Source organism: Podarcis bocagei (genome assembly GCF_964188305.1).
Source record: "Podarcis bocagei genome assembly, chromosome: 4".
NCBI classification, from domain to species: domain Eukaryota; kingdom Metazoa; phylum Chordata; class Lepidosauria; order Squamata; family Lacertidae; genus Podarcis; species Podarcis bocagei.
Window position 1 is genome coordinate 80,243,464 of NC_138128.1, and position 20,999 is coordinate 80,264,462.

Genomic DNA, 20,999 nt, shown 5'->3' on the forward strand with positions numbered 1-20,999 from the left:
TGTAAAGAATTTTTTTATTTTGACTATGGCAGACCAACACGGCTACCTATCTGTATCTAATATTGCCCCAGCCACTCTGGGTGGCTTCCATTAAATATTTCTTATATTCCACCCATTATATTGGGGGAAATTGCTTTGCAGAAATTCTCTACATTAGTGAAAATTGCTTCCCAACATGTGCATATTAGGTGAAAATAATCTCTTTTTTTTTTTTTTTATAAAATTTTTATTGGTTTTACGAAATTTTTAAAAAAAACAAACAAACACTTAAGAAAACAAACATACACGTATAATTTCATAACATATTTTCATAAACCTCTTTTCTAAGACTTCCCCATACCCCCCCTTTCTGCATCCCAATGTCCATAATTTTGTAGCAACTCCCAATTGTTACTTTCCAACCTTAATCATCTTAGTCATCTCTATATTCTAGCCTTATGTCACTGTATCCCTTTGTTCCTAAGAACCAAAACACTCTAACATTCATTAAGTTTATAATAGTCCTTAAGATATCTTTTGAATTTTCTCCATTCTTCTTCCGCTGTCTCTTTTCCTTGATCACGGATTCTGCCTGTCATCTCTGCCAATGTCATATAGTCCATCACTTTCATCTGCCATTCTTCCAGAGTGGGTAGATCTTGTGTCTTCCAATACTTTGCGATGAGTATTCTTGCTGCTGTTGTAGCGTACATGAAAAAAGCTCTGTCCTTCTTTGGCACCAATTGGCCGACAATGCCCAAGAGAAAGGCCTCTGGTTTTTTAGGAAAAGTACATTTAAGTACCTTTTTCATTTCATTATAAATCATTTCCCAGAAAGCCTTAATCTTCGGGCATGTCCACCAAAGGTGGTAGAAGGTACCTTCAGTCTCTTTGCATTTCCAACATTTGTTATCGGGCAAATGATAAATTTTTGCCAGCTTGACTGGGGTCATGTACCACCTGTATACCATTTTCATAATGTTTTCCTTTAAGGCATTACATGCCGTAAATTTGATACCGGTGTTCCATAACCATTCCCAGTCATCTGACATGATGTTATGACCAACATCCTGTGCCCACTTAATCATGGCTGATTTGACTGTTTCCTCCTCTGTATTCCACTTCAGCAACAAGTTATACATTCTAGATAAATTCTTAGTGGTAGGTTCTAGCAATTCGGTTTCTAATTTTGATTTTTCCACCTGGAAGCCGACTTTCCTGTCCTGTTTAAAAAATTCCATTATTTGACGGTATTGAAACCAATTTTCCACTTTATGTTTCAATTTTTCCTGGCTTTGTAATTTAAACTTATCTCCATCCTGTTCTAAGATTTCCCAATACTTCGGCCATCCGACCTCCATATTGAGTTTTTTCACAGCATTAGCCTCCACTGGTGACACCCATCTAGGGGTTTTATTTTCCAGTAGATCTTTATATCTTATCCAAACATTAAACAATGCTTTTCTAACAATGTGATTTTTGAAGGCACTGTTAACTTTATCATACCAAAGATATGCATGCCAACCAAAAGCATTGTTGAAACCTTCCAGATCCAAAATGTCTGTATTCTCGAGGAGCATCCATTCTTTGAGCCAGCAAAAAGCTGCTGCCTCATAGTACAATTTTAGGTCCGGCAGGGCAAAACCCCCTCTTTCTTTAGCATCTGTCAGTATTTTAAATTTAATTCGGGGCTTTTTGCCCTGCCAGACAAATTTCGAAATATCTTTATGCCACCTCTTAAAACATTCCATCTTGTCAATAATCTGCAAGGTCTGAAACAAAAATAGCATTCTAGGCAATACATTCATTTTAATTACTGCAATTCGGCCTAACATTGACAGTTTCAAATTTGACCATATTTCTAAGTCTTTTTTGATTTCTGACCAACATTTCTCATAGTTGTCCTTATACAAATTCTGATTCTTGGATGTTAGATAAACCCCTAGATATTTGACCTTTTTGATCACAGTCAAACCTGTTTCCTCTTGAAATTTCTCCTTTTCCATATCTGTTAGGTTTTTCCCTAAAACTTTGGTTTTTAGCTTGTTCAACTTAAATCCAGCTACCTGGCCAAACTGTTGTATTATTTCTAATACCTTTTTCGTACTAGTGTTTGGCTCTTGCAAAGTCAATACTAAGTCATCTGCGAACGCTCTTAATTTGTAATGTTTAGCTCCGACCTGCACACCTTTAACCTGCTGGTCATTTCTTATCATATTCAGCAAGACCTCCAGAACTGTAATAAAAAGTAATGGGGAGATCGGGCACCCCTGTCGTGTTCCTTTTTCTATCTTAAGCTCCTCAGTCACCACATTATTTACAATCAGTTTGGCCTTTTGTTCAGAGTATATTGCAGCCATACCATTCTCAAAACCCGGACCTACCCCCATCCTATGCAGATTCTTCTTCATAAAACTCCAAGAAATATTGTCAAAGGCTTTCTCCGCGTCTACAAATATCAATACTGCTTTAGTGTTTATATTCACCTCTAGCTTTTCCAGAATGTCTATAACATTCCTTACATTGTCCGCCAGGTGTCTTTTAGGGAGAAAGCCTGCTTGGTCCTTATGAATCATCTCCATCAAAACTCTTTTAAGTCTTTTTGCCAAAATGTCTGCAAAAATTTTGTAATCCACATTGAGCAATGATATTGGGCGGTAGTTCTTGAGTTGGGTCTTTTCAGTCTCTGACTTTGGTATGAGTGAAATGTAAGCCTCTTTCCACGATTCAGGTGCCCTTTTTCCTTCAAGGATCTCATTACAAACTTCTCTTAATGGTTGAATCAACCATTCCTTCAGCGATTTGTAGTATCTAGAAGTCAATCCATCTGGTCCCGGAGATTTGCCCAGTTGCATATTCTGAATGGCAGCCTCTATCTCTTGTTCTGAGATTCTCTGGTTCAAGTCCATCTTACTTTGCTGAGAGATGTTTTGTAATCCATATCTTCCAAGGAATTTGTCTATATCTTCTTCATTTTGCGGGCCTTGAGTATAGAGTTTTTTGAAATAACTTAAAAAGCAATTTCTAATTTCATTGGGTTTAGATATGTTCTTTCCATCCACCTCTAGGCTTGTAACTGTATTTAGTTTCTGCCTTTTCTTCAATTGCCATGCCAAAAGTTTGCCACATTTATTTGCTGATTCAAAAGTCTTTTGCTTCATTTGCTTTATCTTCCATTCAATCTCTTGGTTCATCAATTCCATATATTGAGTTTGATATAACTTGATCTCTCTTAAAATGTCCTGAGACTTTGGTTTTGTTCTTAATTTCCTCTCTCCTTCCTTTATCATTTCCAAGATCTTCTCTTTTTTCTCATTTTGTTTTTTCCTCTTTATTGAATTTTGTTGAATCAAAAATCCTCTCATAACCGCTTTACTTGCGTCCCAGATCACTCTTTTCTCCACGTCGGTCCTCAAATTTATTTCAAAATAGTCTTTTAGGGTCTTTTGGGCCTTCGTGAGAATCTCCTTATCTCGAAAGAGGGTGTCATTCATTCTCCATCTAAATTGACCAGTTATTGTGGGTTTCATCTCCATCTTCACGGCGTTATGGTCGGAGCAAGTTTTTGGACAGATTTCCACTTTCTTAATCTTTGGAGCCAGTCCACTAGTAACCCAAATTTGGTCAATTCTGGTCCAGGTCATCATTGCTTGGGAGAAAAAGGTTCCCTCTCTCTCCAGAGGGTTCCTTGTTCTCCAAATGTCTATCAAGTCCATATTTTCTGTCATTTCAAAAAAAGTCTTAGGGAGTCTCCCTTCTTTAGTGACTGTTAGTCTTTGTGCCTTGTCCATATTAGTGGAGACCACGCCATTCATGTCTCCCATGATTATCATATTATAATCCAAATAGTCCGTCAAGGTTTCATGAAGTCTCTTAAAGAAGTCAGATTTGCCTTCATTTGGTGCATAAATTCCAACAACTAAGAATTTTTCTCCATGTACTTGTATCTCCACAGCCAGATATCTCCCTTGTTCATCTTTGAATATCATTTTTGGAGCCCATTTCTCCTTCACATATATTACAACTCCTCTCTTCTTAACTTTATCTGATGAAATAAATTCTTGTCCTAGCCTTTTATTTGAAAGTAATCTCCTATGGGCTCTGGTTATGTGGGTTTCTTGTAAGCATATCAAGTCCAATTGTTCTTTATTCAATATATGGAATACTTGTCTTCTCTTCAAAGGCCCATTGAGCCCATTACAATTCCAACTAAGGAATTGCAGAGCCATCTTGTTATTTTCTTAAGACTCCTCCAACAGCTCCAAGTTGTTGCTCTTCTTCTGATGGTAATGATTTTTGTCCAGGCAAGAGATTCAAGATGTCCAATGCTCTCCTCTGTTCTGCAAATACGTCCACAGTCCCCTTCTGTAAATCCTCCTGGTATCTTGCCAAAAATTTGTCTTTGTCTTGAATTGTCTTTATTTTCACTTTCTTTGCCTTGTAGTCAAATGACAGTCCTTGTGGAAACTCCCACCTAAAGCGAATAGTATTCTTCTTTAGCAAGAGAACCAGGTCCTTGTAAAAGTTTCTTAAATCCAGAATGTATTTTGGGATGTCTTTAAAGATCTGTACAGCTGAGTTTCCAATTTGCAGGGCCTTTTCGAAGTGTAATCCTAATATTTTGTCTCTCTCCTCCTTGGATCTGAGTGTAATCAAACAGTCTCTCGGTGTCTTTCTATCTTGCTTTTTACCCAATCTGAAGGCAGTCGTAATTTTAAATTCGTCTTCCTCAAGGTCCCAACAATCCACAAACTCCCGTGTCAAGTATTCCACAAGGCTGTCTCTTTCGTTCTCCGGAATCAGTCTTAATTTTAAGTTTCTCTCTTTCCTCTGTAAGTCCCACAAGGCCAATGTTGCATCATGCTCATAGACCTTCTTGGCAAGGGGCTCTAGCTTCTCCTGTGTCTCTCCGGCAGTGGCTTTGGCCTCCTCGGCAATTTGGCGCGTGGTGGCGTTCTCCTCTACCAATCTATTTATAGATTCTGTATTCTGATTCAATCTTGCTGATATTTCTGTTAATTTTTGTGTGTTCTCTGAAGTCTGTTTGGTCAAAGACTCCAGGGTTTGGTTTATCTTGAGCAAGGCCTCTGTCACAGCTTCCATAGAGACGGCTGCTCCTTTGTCTTGACCTGTTGTTCCTGCTGATCCGGCTGTTGCGCCTGAAATTGAACCTCTTTTCTTTGCCTGTTGCAGCTGCAGCTGTTGTTGTTGCTGTTGTTGCTTGATCTTGGCTCTTGTCACTATCTCTTCTTGTGGGCCACTCATGTCAAGGTCAATTCCCACGGGATTTGTTCTCCCTTGGAAAATTCCACTGTCTTAAGCCGTGCCGAACTTTACTTTATCCTCTAGAGGGAGCAAATCAAAATGGCCATAGAACAAAATTTCCAAGTACCAAAACAAAGGAGACAGTCCAAAAAGTGAGAAAAAGGGGAAATTAACACAGTCCAAGCCAACGTTACTAAATCAAATTGCCACAGTTGCCCAATTTATACTGTTTCTTCTTGTGATATACAATAGTCAGGCAGTGTAAAAACTTTGTATCAAAGTATCACTTCACAGGGAAAAGTCAGTTCAGTGTACTAAGAAGGCAGACCGTTTCGTACAATCAAACAGATGAGACAGCAGATGTTTTTTTCCTCCAAATAAGTCATGCAGTTAATGGTCAGATTCGCCTCCCCTCTGCCCTGCTTGCTAGAGGGGAGATCAAAGGTTTAAATGTCCGGTTTAGCTGATCAAAGGACAGATTTAAACGGATGCAGGTTTAAAGTTCCGTTGCTTTCGCTTTCATGCAGTCGGGGGGAGGCAGACTTCCTTTGTTTAAATCTCCCCCGTTTTTAGCCCAATTTTTAAACGTAAAAGAGTCCCAGTTATTTTCCAGTTCTTACTCACGGGGAATCAGTCCGAATTTCTTTTCAGGAAGGAATCGGCGCTCTCCGCTTATGGCGACGCGGCTTCACTTCGCAGGCTGGGTAGCGACTCTCAGCACCGCGCTCACTCCCGATGTCGATCCGTAGCCTTTAAAAAGGCTCTTTCACGGTACCGGGGGGCGCAAAGGTGCCCACCGAGTCTCCTTGTTCTCAGGCTTCTGCGCCTGGGATTTTAGGGGTCCCCCGCTTGCCGTAGCGGGTAAGACCCGAACTTGCGAAGCAGTCCTTCTCCGGAGCTCGGAGCTAGGACCGCCATTAAGCGCTGGCACCGACCGGAAGTCCCCTATTAGGTGAAAATAATCTCAAATGCTTCATGGGAACTTAAAACAATCATCATCACCATGAAACGGTGTGGAAATGTGGATAAGTGAATTTAAAGCGAGAGAAACAGAAAACAGAGAGAAATCGAAAGGGCGAATAAGTCCCTTCCTACCCTCACCTAGTGTCTATGATTAAATCAAGTAAAATAAGTGTGCATTTTGATTTGCCTGCTAACTCTGCTGTGCTCTTTCTGGAAAGGTTGTGAGCTGTACGCTTTCTGTGGAGCGCTTTTCGGCATCGCTTCCATGATCACTCTAACAGTGATAGCCCTGGACAGGTACTTTGTGATTACGCGACCCTTGGCTTCCATTGGAGTAATGTCTAAGAAGAAAGCTTTGCTAATCCTGTTAGGAGTCTGGCTGTATTCCTTAGCATGGAGCCTTCCTCCCTTCTTTGGATGGAGTAAGTGAGACAGAATTTTTTAAAATCTGATTACTTGATACTGAGAGGAAAAGCAGGAATTTATAGAATGGGCCTTTTAGAGCTTGTGACAGATGAAAGAGGATTTACATATTTAACAGGAAGAAATTCTCTGTAAGGGAGACGGGTTCGGAGCGAACAAATCTCTAAGACATACAACCAAGGGGAAAAGCTTTGTAGTGCTTACGGTCTGTTCAATTACATTGCAGTGACGCCTGTGCTGGGAAACTCATTAGCGAATTACAGAGAAAAGAGGAGATAAAATCAGGGATGAAAAATAATGGGGTGGGGGGCATCTTGCATAACATTTGCATAACCTTCTGCATTCAAGCTGAGCTGAACAGCATAAATAATAGGCATGAATAAATACAGGATATTTTCCTGATTTTCATATAGATTGATTGTTCACAATGGGGCCATACTGAAAGCCTTGATGACATGGAATAGTGTGTGTGTTTGATCCAATTCCCAACATTTTACGTCTTTGCTGTGCTCTAAGGTTAAGTTTTCACAGTGTGTCAAAGAGATGGAGTGCTAGGTGCAAGTTTATGGGAGGGGGCAGTAAAATTGAATATTCATTGCCTCCCCCCCCCAGGTGTTAATTTGGAGATCCAATCAGTGTTTGGGTTTACCCGGCCAATGCACTACTGTTAATTGGGTCCTCTAATCAAAGTTCAAATTGCTTATTAGCAACCCAGTGAGATGGGGAGTAGAGGGTAGATAGAAACTAGAAACTCAGAATTGTAACTGAAACAGCTCTGCTGGTTTGTTGATGTGCAATGTGCCATTCAAAGCATATTGCTATCATCATGTGAAATAGAATGATGTTCTGAGCTTTTAATCAAAACATAGCAACATGAAGCAATAAAGCACATAGCAAATCATACGGAGTAGAAATAATATGAGGGTAACATTGTAATAGGTTTTACAGGGCAATCAGAGCTTGTTTCCTAACCTAATTGAAGAGCTGGCCTGCTAATTCCCTCCAGTCCATCTAGTTGTGAAACAGAATTTCCATACCATATCCTAATTTACGTAGCATTTTGGAATAAAGTCCACAGCTGGGAGGGAGCACATGGAAAATAGAATCATAGAATCATAGAGTTGGAATAGACTACAAGGGCCATCGAGTCCAACACCCTGCCAAGCAGGAAACACCATCAGAGCACTCCTGACATATGGTTGTCAAGCCTCTGCTTAAAGACCTCCAAAGAAGGAGACACCACCACACTCCTTGCCAGCAAATTCTACTGTGGAACAGCTCTTACTGTAGCTAGAATCAGGTGTGCCTTGCACTATCAGCACATGTTTATTGACAGTTAGATTTGCCTTTTTGCCCACATCTTTGACTGAGTAGACATCTTCCCCCATCCTACGCTGCTGTGCATTGCATTTCTGTGTTGCTGCTTTGTCGTTCTGATATTGGTTGTGTTTGTGGGTTTTATTTTATGATTCTAATTGTACATTGTACTCATTTGAATTGTTATGTTTTTGTATCCTGCCTTGGGACTGTTTGGTGATGGGTGGGCTGTTACTACAAATAATCATAATCATAATAAGCTTAAGAGTTTACTAGTTTACTTGTTTACTACTGTTATCTTTGCTCTGGGAAAACAGGAGTGGCGCAGGCAGACTCTGAGGACATCTCAGCTCAGAGCGAGCATTCTTGCATGGGGAGGAGGGCTATGGAATACCTTGCTGCAGCAACTGCAGTCTTCCTGGAGTGCCAAATGGTGGAGATTGATTTGATGAGGACCTGCAAATCTCCTGCCCTTCTTGTCATGTCACCTGTGGCAAAGGTCTCTGTGTGGCTAACAAGCTGACCAGGGCTGAGGCCTCATAAAAACCAACTCAATATGTGTTATCCATGCAAGATGCACCAAAAGCAAATTTCAGTTGCTTTGACAAGAGACTCTTTGGTTTCACGAATAGCTTAAGAGGGCAATATGAGAAAGCTCACTTCCAAAAGAGGCACAATTTGATGAGACAGAATAATCACTTACAGAGTATTAGACTCACTGGTTTATAATTAGATTCTCATTGTATCCAAAATATGCACTCTCACGGGACCAATAGGGAAAGCTGGGCTCAACATCTGGTGTGACAGTTCCCAAAGCAGAAATGATAGAAGTTATTGCTAGGAATTCTGGGAATCGCCGAGGCTACAGCAGTTTAATGTCCGCAGTTAATTGCATTCCTACACAACATCCATCAGGAGAATAGTTCCTATTTCTTTTGTGTTTCTTTAAAAACAATGTTTATTTAACCGCAAACTTAATTATACGTACCAAATTAATTTCTATTCTGCTGGTGGTTTTATCAAGAGCTTTAATAATCTGTTTCATCTTGTGCTTTGTCACGAGAGGTATGGCTCTTTTTAGCCAACAAAAGGAGATGTGTTAGTTGTTCATCAAAGCCTATCAAATAAACCTTCCATTAGCAGCAGGGAATAGAGAGGTGTCAGTCTGCACAATCTATCTTGTGGCCAGAGCAAGGTTGATAAATTAAAAACCATCTCTGTAATGGAACACCAGGAGTCTTCTAGGAGCTGAAGCAAGGAGAGGACAATGTCAGATCTGAGCTGCACTGAACTTGTTTACACTGTAAGACAAATTCATAATGGACCAGTATTATTGTCTTTATTAAGTTTCAGGATATTAATCACCTCAGTGCAATAGCTTGCATCCTAAGGTGCTCTTCCATAAGTGGAAGTCTCTTGTGCAAGCACAACTCACTTGCACATGTGCAGCATATCGGTGATTTTCACTATTCCCTTCCTAAGGAAACTGGCTTATACAGAGTCATCTAGTCTTGGTCCACCCAGCTCAGTATTAGTTATTGCTGATCTGCAACTCAGGAAAACAATTCATGGATCTGATAAGGTGGGATGTAGTCCACAAAAACGTATCCAGAATATAAATTTGCTAGTTGTTAAATTGTCACAAGATTACGCGGCAATGAATCCTATGAGTTAACTACAGACTTTCTAAAGCAAGCAAGCAAAAGGCTATCCTCTGAAATGTGGTTTACAGCATTACAGTGGTACCTCGGGTTACATATGCTTCAGGTTACATACGCTTCAGGTTACAGACTCCGCTAACCCAGAAATAGTGCTTCAGGTTAAGAACTTTGCTTCAGGATAAGAACAGAAATCATGCTCCGGCAGTGTGGCAGCAGCAGGAGGCCCCATTAGCTAAAGTGGTGCTTCAGGTTAAGAACAGTTTCAGGTTAAATACGGACCTCCGGAACAAATTAAGTACTTAACACGAGGTACCACTGTATTGCACAGCTTTAGTAAGCTTGAAATTTCTGATTACATTTTAAATTTAAGTTCCAATACCTTTTGGAGGGAAAGCTTATTTTTTTTCCTGTCTTTTCTTTCCACTAAGGTGCTTATGTTCCGGAAGGCCTGCTGACATCTTGCTCCTGGGATTATATTACCTTCACCCCATCGGTCCGTGCCTACACAATGCTCCTCTTTTGCTTTGTGTTCTTCATTCCCCTAATTGCCATCATATACAGCTATTTCTTCATTTTCAGAGCCATCCGGAATACAAACAGGTGAGTCACGCATGTGCTTCCCATTGTTTGCGTTAGTGGAAGGTTACTTTGTCCCCCACCCCCTTCCCCCCAAAGTTGTGACCTCCAGCCAGTAGGAAACAAAACAGGAACATGAAGTCCAGGCAAAAACGGCTGTAGATTCTGCACCAGTTTCCCACATCATTTTGATAGGCACTTGGATCAGATTTCAGAGAGATATTAGGGTGTCTGATTTGGAGAATCGCTCCATGAATTATCCGAGGATTGGAACAGACAGAGACGAATCAGATTTTATTTGAGTCTAATTTACAAAGATGAATGAGAACCAGGGTTGCAATTAAGAACTGACATGATGTATTGGATGGAAGGTAAATCTAATTCAGAGCTGTTTGTACTCTTTGCTTTAAAACGAACATGGAAAGCAAAATTCTGCAACCTGTATAAATTCTGCCAATGGTTATTTCCCTTCGTTTGTGTCTGTCCCCCTTTCCCATCTTTTTTATTAGATTTTGCTTTATTTAATGTATTATTTTGAAAGCACTTAATGGTGGGTTAGATCCAGACTCCCTTGATGCTTGGAGCACACTGGTTGAGAAGTCCTATCGATTACAGTGGGTCTACTCTAAAGCATCATTATTAGTCCAGTTTGCCTCTATTTTCATAGTTTGCACAATTTGTTCTGCTTCTGTTGAGAGCTGTCTTGGAGAATCCTTCCCCAGGATTGATAGGCACAGGAAAGAATGAGGAACATGTGTGGTCATCTACAGGAATCAGAATCATCAAGAACCTGGATAGCTCAGTTGGTTAGAATATGGTGCTGATATAGCCACGGTTGCAGGTTCGATCCCTGTATGGGGCAGCTGTATGCAGTGGACCAGATGATCCGCATCCCTTCTAACTCTATAATTGTTATTCTATAGAATTGTAGAATTGGAAGAGACCCTGAGGGTCATCTAGTCCAAACCCCCGCAATGCAGGAATCTTTTGTCCAGCATGGGGTTTGAACCCACAACCCTGAGATTAAGAGTTTCCTGCTCTACCAACTGTGCTATCCCACCTAATAAGAAATGACACTGCATTTTTGTTGCATAAAGCAGAAGATGGGGGAAAGGGGTGTTAAGTGAAAAAAGAAAAAAGAATGATACAGGAAGAAGGGAGGGTAGAAGTTTGACACCTTTGCAGCATGATCAGATGGAAAATGGCATTGCATGCACACTGCAATCTCAGTTTGAGGGGTATACACAATGGGCAGTTCTACACTGCAGGCTTAAACCTCACTGAAAATCTCTTGCCCTGTTGAAGTTGTGAAATGCAGTTTTTTTTAAGGTGCCAATATTAGAGATCTCTGGCACCCTCATTGTCTCAGAGCTGTAATTCCTAGGGTCCCTTTATTGGTAACGATAACAAATCAACATCTCTGAAACAGCTTTGAGCTTGTATTGATGGATGAGCCTGGCAAGATAATGAAGGTTTTGGCAGCGCATGCCGAAGATTTGAATTTTTCATGCCCGATTTACCAGCTGCTTCTTGTGGATGAAAATCTTGTGACTGATTATATTGGGGAAAGAAAACCACATGCTTGCACTCAAAGATCCACATGCAGAAGCACTCTCATATAATTGGAGCTTGCGATTTTGCCCCAGACACAGCTCCCTCCATCATGCTGCATTCTGCTCCAGAGCAAAAGAAGGAGGGGCCATAATGGCTCAGTGTGGATGTGCTTTGCCTGTGGAAGGTTCAAAGTTCAACTCTGGTAAAATATCAAAAAGCTGATGATGGGAAGGAGCCCAGCCTGAGACTCTGGAGAGCCACCAAAACAGTCAGAGACAACACTGGGTTTGATGCACATATAGCTTGACTCAGCACAAGTTGGCTTCCTATGTTGAGAGCCCCTAACCCTCCCAAATGGCTTTTCAGGGACTGCTGAAGCTGCATCTGTGAAAAGGGCAAATTGACAACACAAACACATCTATGTGCTTCCATTGGTGAAAGTGGATCTTTGGATATCAATGGCTTTGACCCAGTAATAAATAAACTAGTGGCATTCTGTGTAAACAGACCTCACTTTTGTTCCTTCATTCATATTTTGTTCTTTTCCTCAGGGCTGTTCAAACCATCAGTTCAGATGGTACAAAAGAATCTCAAAGGCTGTCCCAGAGGATGACGAATGAATGGAAAATGGCCAAAGTAGCCCTGGTTATCATCTTGCTTTATGTCCTTTCCTGGTCTCCATATTCGATGGTAGCTTTGCTGGCTTTTGCAGGGTAATCAAAAAATCTTGTTATGTCTGCAAGGGGCCTGGGGGAAATGAAATGAGAACATTTCCAAACTACAAGAAAGAAGATTCCACCTAAACATTAGGAAGAACTTCCTGACAGTAAGAGCTGTTTGACAGTGGAATTTGCTGCCAAGGAGTGTGGTGGAGTCTCCTTCTTTGGAGGTCTTTAAGCAGAGGCTTGACAACCATATGTCAGGAGTGCTCTGATGGTGTTTCCTGCTTGGCAGGGGGTTGGACTCGATGGCCCTTGTGGTCTCTTCCAACTCTATGATTCTATGATTCTAACAGAAACAGTGAATGAAGCACACCACAAATGGCCAACCAATGAATCCAGGTGCTTTACTGCAGGAAGTTCCTTATAATCGGCAGCTGTAACCAAAGTAGAGGAGATTATAAATGTGGCATGTGTTAGCCACCCAACTCCCGGTATTTGATCTTATAGACACATTTTTTTAGATTTACCTGGAATTGAGGATATTGGCCAGTGCAGACATGCAAAAAACAAACAAACCCTGAACCTAAACTTTCTCCACATGATGCTACCTGTCCCACCATCCCCAGGGATGCTTTGACATGGAGACTGTATCACAGATAAAGTCACAGCTACCTAGGGGGGAAATCCTGCATTATTAATGGCTGAAAAAGATGCCGTTGTTGTGGCTGCAGAAATCATCTCCAGAAAGCTCAAATCATATCTGTGGATGGCTCTTGAAGCTGGCTTGGAAGTTTCACCTGGTGCAGAACTTTGTAACTCAGTTTCTGATCAGAGCAAAACAAAAGAAATGTATCTCCAGCTTAAGCTCAGGAATTTTCGCTGGCTGATGCTTGTTTCAGTTTTGGGTAGGAACGGCAGGATATTAATTCCATAAATAAACAAGCTGGAGTTTGGCTTCACTGCTGCCATAAGTTCCTTGTGGTCCTCTTTCTTTGAGATCACAGGGAAGGTTTTTGCCTGGTCATCCACCCATCCCTCCTTCAGTCATGGAACCCCTAGTGGCACACAGGTTGTTCCACCCAGACACTAACCATATCCAGACTTGCTGTACTTCAGTGATATGGTGGCCTTATGTGCCTCCATATCACTGTCCCCCAGTAAAATTAGAAAAGGTCATGGCTGCCTCCTCTTCATCATTCATACACCATGGAACAGCTTACCAGTGGAAAGCCACATGACCAGTTCCATAGCACTTCTCAGCTAACAGGTGAAGATGCTCTCGTTTCAAAACACTTTTGCTACCAAGGCAGATGCTGTTGATTCCACTTGTTGTTGAGCATACCTTCCTGCTCTTCCTGCTTTTACTCCAGCTGCCACTTTTTTGTTGTTGAAATTTTTTAATGGCCACAGTGTTCTTTTTCAATTGCTGATGCTGTGCTTCAGCGATTTGTTTTTTTAATTGCTTGTGTGCATTGTTTTGCAGTGTTGGACAGGTGATGTTGCTGTTTTAATAGAGGATCTTGCTTTTAATCTACTTAATTATCTATTTAATTATGCCGTTGCTGAGTTGCTGCTTCAGATCAAGGTTTTTCATTATTTTAAATGCATGCCTTTGGGCAGGGAGGAGGCTGATAAATCTGTTTTCCATGTGAATGTGCTCCTAAGTTCAGCCGAGGTGCATCATTTAGAAGATTTTGCGTGTCTGAATTTATCCAGTGTGGACTAGCACTTTGAAGAACTTTGTGGAGGAGCATTCAAAAGTACAGTATGTTATGTAAAAGGGGAAAAGGGACAGTAGCCATACCCTGGCAGAATTAAATCTAAGAAAGTGTGTTTGCTTTGCTTTAGGTACTCCCATGTGCTCACTCCCTTAATGAACACAATACCTGCAGTGATTGCCAAAGCTTCATCCATCTACAACCCAATCGTTTACGCCATTGCCCACCCCAAATACAGGTAAGCTTCACCTTTTGTAAAGAACTGGGGCTTGCAACCAGTGACAGGTCTTCTTTTAGGGCAACCGCAAGCAATGCGGGATGCCACTTCTGTCATATTAACACTATCTTATATTTAACATCTCACCTGGTAGGTGTCGGCAGTAAAGGTTTTCATGCCAATGAGCGAGGGGGCTCATGGAGGAGGGCCTGATCTCTCTGTTCCTCCTCTGCCAGTCTGCTTGGTTTCTACACTGACTAAGGAGGGAGGAAAACCCATCCATCAGACCCATCCCTCCTCCACCAGCCCACAGTGAAAAGGCAAAAATTGTTTTACTAGCCACTCTGGCCCCATGTCATGCATGGAAATTGATGCTAGCATCTCAGCAGGCTAGTAACAATTTACAAGTGCACATACAGGGGATTTAAGCAGGTGCAGCTTTTCTCACAAGCAGCACCCATCGACAGCCCCCTTCTTATGCTCAGCTATACTCAGCTGTCAAAAATCCCAGCATCTGGCTCCTCAAATCATCTCCATCTTAAATGCAAAGTCAGAAAAACCCCCAGGCAAAATGAGTTGTTTTTGCTGAATTGATGAAGTCTCTTTGCTTGACAGTTCTTGAATGGTAAAGATCATATGATTGTACAATGAGTATATATATATATATATATATATATATATATATATATATGCAGGTTTTGGTGTCTTCGGGTGTCTTCCCGTGTAAGAGTTGGGGTGTCTAGGCGACGTTTCGACGAGGTCTCACTCGTCATCTTCAGGCTGGTGCTTTCGGCTTCTTGTTACTAGAACAGAGCTCTAGTAACAAGAAGCCGAAAGCACCAGCCTGAAGATGACGAGTGAGACCTCGTCGAAACGTCGCCTAGACACCCCAACTCTTACACGGGAAGACACCCGAAGACACCAAAACCTGCATTCCTGTACCCGTGAAAATCTACGAAAGCATATATATATATATATGCTTTCGTAGATTTTCACGGGTACAGGAATGCAGGTTTTGGTGTCTTCGGGTGTCTTCCCGTGTAAGAGTTGGGGTGTCTAGGCGACGTTTCGACGAAGACACCCGAAGACACCAAAACCTGCATATATATATATATATATATATATATATATATATATATATATATATGATATATACAGTGACTGGTATGCATGCCGGTGAAGTTTGCAGGCATGTCAGTGTTTAAGATCAGATAGTTTTGTTCATAAGGAGAAAACCAAGTAGCAGCAGGGGTCCCCATTGTCAAGCTGCCACACATGGACTGCTCACCCACCATGTGGAGATTCTGCCAGCTGAAATGAAAATGCAAGCATCCGTTCCTTTTTGTATTGAAGCACTCCTGATCTAGCAAGGGTAATGCCTGACTGGAGGCAGCTTACATGTCGTACGCTGGGACCCAAACCACATCTGCAGACCCAAAGAGTGCACATTCATCTGAGCAGCTTCCTTTCACATTTCATGATGCAGATAGCAATCAGGATTTCCTGCTATATTTTGATACTAGTGGGAACAAACACCGTCAACATGTGTTTCTGCCTGTGAACGGGCTGATGCACACAACTGTAAACTGGATTCCACAGTGCAGTCATATCCTTTTATAGTCCAATAAGGTCTTTAATTCAATATGGCCTCTCTCACGCTCTTCGCCTCTCCCTCTCTGAATGAATGTACAAAAATGTTTTAGTCTGTGTTTTGTCCTTGCAGAGGTAGAAAAAAGACTGATGGTCTTAATTTCTTATCCCTTAGAATGGCGATTGCAAAATTTCTTCCCTGCCTTGGATCTCTGCTAAGGGTTTCTCATAAGGACTCCAGATCTAACAGCTTCCCTTCCACCAGACGTTTCACTGTCACCAGCCAGTCCTCTGATATGAATGGGCTGCCAAGAGGAAACAGACGGCTCTCTTCTGTCTCAGACAGTGAATCTGTAAGGATAACCTTCATCTACATTGTCTAATCTACAGTATCAATGAAAGGGGTGTGCAACAAGCTGGTGGGCATAGATTAGACGTGTCCATGCTTAAGTCGTCAGTGGGGAACCCTTTCTCAGCCCAAGGGCCACATTCACTGGTGAGGAACCTTCCTGGGGCCACATGCCAGCAGCAGATGCAGTCAGAGGCAAACAATAGCTGAGCAATGGATGCGACTCCATTGTTGTTCTACAATGACTTCAAAGTTACAATAAAGGGGATTCTGACTAAACATCAGGAAGAACTTTCTGATGGTAAGAGCTGTTCGACAGTGGGATGAACTCCCTTGGAAGGTGGTGGACTCCCCTTCCTTGGAGGTTTTTAAGCAGAGGTTGGATGGCCATCTGATAGGGATGCTTTAGTCGTGATTCCTGCATTCCTCGGGGTCCCTTCCAACCCTATGATTCTATAACTGAGACCCAAACGGAGCTCAAAATCTCTGGAATCTCTCGAGGTTTACAGATCTGTAGTAAAGGTAAAGGTAAAGGTACCCCTGACCGTTAGGTCCAGTCATGGACAACTCTGCGGTTGCACACTCATCTCGCTCTATAGGCCGAGGGAGCCGGCGTTTGTCCGCAGACAGCTTCTGGGTCATGTGGCCAGCTTGACTATGCCACTTCTGGTGAATCAGAGCAATGCACGGAAACACCGGTTACCTTCCCGCCGGAGTGGTGCCTATTTATCTACTTGCACTTGGCATGCTTTTGAACTGCTAGGTGGGCAGGAACTGGGACCAAGCAACAGGTGCTCACCCCGTACTAAGCCCCAAAAGAGCTTCCATGTGATTAGAAGCCTCTGGCTGGCTGTAGCAGCTATTAGATAGTATTATTATTTATTTATTTATGTATTTACTAATACCGCCCTATACCCGTAAATCTCAGTGCTGTTCACAATATAAAAAACACAGAATACATAATAAAAATAAAAACAAAGACAACCCAATAGTCCACAACACATTTAAAAGGACATCAGATGTCAATCAGCCAAAGGTCTGATTAATGAGAAACATTTTTGCCTGGCACCTAAAGGTGTATAATGAAGACACCAGGCGAGTCTCCCTAGAGAGAGCATTCGACAAGTGGGGAGCCTCTGGTGCTGCAGGAAAAATCCCTGAACTGCCAGCAGGTGAATGAGGGGGTTCGCAACAGCACAGCGGAGAGAAGGCTAAAAAAAGGACTCACCAACAGTAGCACCTGCTACAGGCAGCCAGAGGCTTCTGGTCATGTAGAGCAGGAATAAGGAACCTGTGGCCATTCAGAGATTGTTGGACTCCAGCTTCTATCCGGCCCTGCCAGCATGGCCAATGGTCAGGGGTGATGGGAATTGTAGCCCAGCGATATATGAAGGCTCTTTTTAGACTCCTTGTCTGATCATGGCGGAATTCACCTAAAGTCTGAACTTCTAGTTCACAAGATTTTTGAATACATAAAGAGTGAAGTATTACTTGAGGGAGGGATGCCGGTGGCGCTGTGGGTTAAACCACAGAGCCTAGGACTTGCCGATCAGAAGGTCGGCAGTTCAAATCCCCGTGACGGGTGAGCTCCTGTTGCTCGGTCCCTGCTCCTGCCAACCTAGCAGTTCGAAAGCACATAAAAGTGCAAGTAGATAAATAGGTACCGCTTCAGCGGGAAAGTAAACGGCGTTTCCGTGCGCTGCTCTGGTTTGCCAGAAGCGGCTTAGTCATGCTGGCCACATGACCCGGAAGCTGGACGCCGGCTCCATTGGCCAATAAAGCGAGATGAGCGCCGCAACCCCAGAGTCGGCCACAACTGGACCTAATGGTCAGGGGTCCCTTTACCTTTATTACTTGAGGGAGGCCATGTCTTGTGTGTTCTGGGGATGCAAAAATGCATATACCTGAACCACCTCCACATAACCGCCCTTGTTTTCTAAGCAAGGCAGGGAGGCTTTAAGCTCTCCACCTAGCTTACAGCACTCTGAGAGGCTCTCACAGGGCCATCCAAGTTCCCACGAGACAATCCCAGATCCCTGTGAGCAAGGCAGAGAGCTTAAAAGCTCTCTCTGTGCCAGGCTCTCTACCTTGCATGCAATCAACAAGCCAGCCATGCAAGGTTGCAATAGTGCAACCTAATTGCATGCAAGATGTGATCGTACTGTTTTGCAACAATAACATAGAATGAAGCCTTCGCGGGGGAAGGGGGAAGGAAACGGGTTTGTGACGTGAGGGCTAATGCTTCTGTAGGGTGAAGCAGGCTGAATTTAGAAAGAGATTTGCTGGCAGATTTAGACAAATTGACAAATCCATCAACGGATCCCCCTCCCAGCAACCCGAAGCTTGCTGTATCACTGCTAAGTACTTAGTGGTTACTTGCAAAGAAGCCGGAAGTGGTTCTTCACTTTGGAATCTAAGAGACTTTCCTTCTGTGCCATCCAAGGCAGAATAATGTGTTCTTTTTCAACCAGTTTTTTTAATTTTTTTAGACCAGCTCTAAAAACACAAAAATGCTATTATGCCCCCTAAGCTGTTACGTTTTTAGGTTAATGTGCTTTTAGGGGAGGCTGGCATGCTCCAAATTCTTACAGGAGATTTCGGAGCTGTGTGGGTTCTGCACTCCATCTATTTTATATCCCTGATTAAAAATACAACAAAGCAGATCTTGCAAAAATAAAGCCAACTTGGGAATGCCCATGTTCGTACAACATACACATTTCTACATGAGACAAGATAAATATTTTAGTTTTTCCATGAATTATTTTTGTGGCTCCTTGTTGTTTTTCAGAATGGGCCTTTCTTTCCAGCAAGGCCAAAATCTCTCAGGTGTCTCTCTATTCTTCAGAATGATTAGTCTGAAATGATGGCATCATGTAGATTTATTATTATTTTTAAGCTCCTGTCTCTTTTTCACACTCTGATGTGATGAAGAAGCAACAAAATTATTGAGATAGGAAAGAGTCTTGTTGATTCCTGTGGAAGAAAATAAGTAGGTTGCAGTCAGTGAGACGTCTGAGAGGAGGGAGAGCAAAACCTTCCCTTCCTTCTCCTGAGCCTCAAAATGGGTTTCAGTTGGGGGTAGGGGGTAGATTTTGTTCTGATTGGGGTCCCTGAGCACAATAGCAAGCTGTCATTATGGTATACTGCCACCTGGTTGCCATTCCCTGCTGAAAATAATGCCAATATAGTTCACATCTGGCAACCAATGCGCCCCTTTGGTTTCAGATATGACATGGGTAGACGGGTCTTTAAAAGCCCGGGACACAAATTTTCACAGCTATGGTGGCTCATTTACCAGAAGTATTGTATTTAGCTTTAACTCTGAAAGTGTATACTTGATTCTGACCAAACTAAGCTCCCTAGAGCAAAACATACACCAGGAGGCTTAGTGGGGTCAGAATTGAGTATACACTTCCAGAGTTACTTCTGGAAAATGAGCCACCATAGTCGTAGGACGGCCCTAAAAATTTGTGCCTCGGCTTTTTAGACTCGTCTACCCATATAATATCTGAAACCAAAGGGGTACATTGGTGCCAGATGTGAATTTTCCCCCCAGCTCTCCTACCACACTACTAGGGGCCCAGGGCATAGAAGGGCCCTTCATCAGCTCAGACCACCACTTCTTGCCAGGCCCAAGTGGAGGTGTGTGGATACAGCTTAGGAGCCAAACTCAGCTTCCATTCATAGCGGCCACCTAACTGTTTGGCTCCACCTCCAAATGAGCTGGCCAAGAACACACCAGCTAGACTGGTGACTGGGAACGGCCACCGAGACCACATAACACTGGTTTTGAAAGATTTACATTGGCTCCCAGTATGTTTCCGAGCACAATTCGAAGTGTTGGTGCTGACCTTTAAAGCCCTAAACGGCCTCGGTCCAGTATACCTGAAGGAGCATCTCCACCCCCATCATTCAGCCCGGACACTGATGTCCAGCGCCAAGGGTCTTCTGGCGGTTCCCTCACTGCGAGAAGCCAAGTTACAGGGAAGCAGGCAGAGGGCCTTCTCAGTAGTGGCACCCGCCCTGTGGAACACCCTCCCAGCAGATGTCAAAGAGAAGAACAACTATCAGACTTTTAGAAGACATCTGAAGGCAGCCCTGTTTAGGGAAGCTTTTAATGTTTGATGCATTACTGTATTTTAATATTTTGTTGGAAGCCGCCCAGAATGGCTGGGGAAACCCAGCCAGATGGGCGGGGTATAAATAATAAATTATTATTATATTATTATTACTGTGCTGCTGCTCTGGTTTGCAGCTACAAAGGCTTTTAAAACTCACAATTTGTTTTAGGCCTTTAACAAAATCTGGGGAGGAGGATGCTCTGGCAGGGCACTGGTGACTGTGGGGTGGGTCCCATCAGCTAAATCATGCATAGTGTCCCCTGAAGTCTGGCCCTGGCCTTGCTTGGACCTGTTCACTGTCACAACAAGACTATAATGGGGGCTAGTGACCAATGCCAAGGACTGAGGGTAATAGATATCAAATCAAGCATATTGGGGGGAAAGCTTTGGTCCAACCCAGGGTTTTCCAAACTTGGGTCTCAAGCTGTTTTGGGACTACAACTCCCATCATCTGTAGCTAGCAGGACCAGCGGTCAAGGACGATGGAAGTTGTAGCCCAACAACCCAAGTCTGGGGAACCCTGGTCTAACCATGTCCCTGATATGCTCAGTGTTGTACAGAATGTTTATTATTTTCAGTCAAGGAGCACTTAAATCTGCAGCAT

General features: G+C 42.6%; 1 protein-coding gene across 3 annotated transcripts in view; it reads left to right on the forward strand.

Annotated features, from left to right (window-relative positions):
• OPN4 (opsin 4) overlaps window positions 1-20,999 on the forward strand; it is a 50,439-nt gene that overhangs the window by 20,335 nt on the left and 9,105 nt on the right. For all 3 annotated transcript variants that reach the window (XM_081190920.1, XM_081190922.1, XM_081190921.1), the window contains 5 exons: window positions 6,426-6,629; window positions 10,037-10,208; window positions 12,290-12,451; window positions 14,249-14,356; window positions 16,101-16,278. In XM_081190920.1, the coding sequence (XP_081047046.1) occupies window positions 6,426-6,629; window positions 10,037-10,208; window positions 12,290-12,451; window positions 14,249-14,356; window positions 16,101-16,278 (824 nt within the window). The remainder of the gene's footprint in view (window positions 1-6,425; window positions 6,630-10,036; window positions 10,209-12,289; window positions 12,452-14,248; window positions 14,357-16,100; window positions 16,279-20,999) is intronic.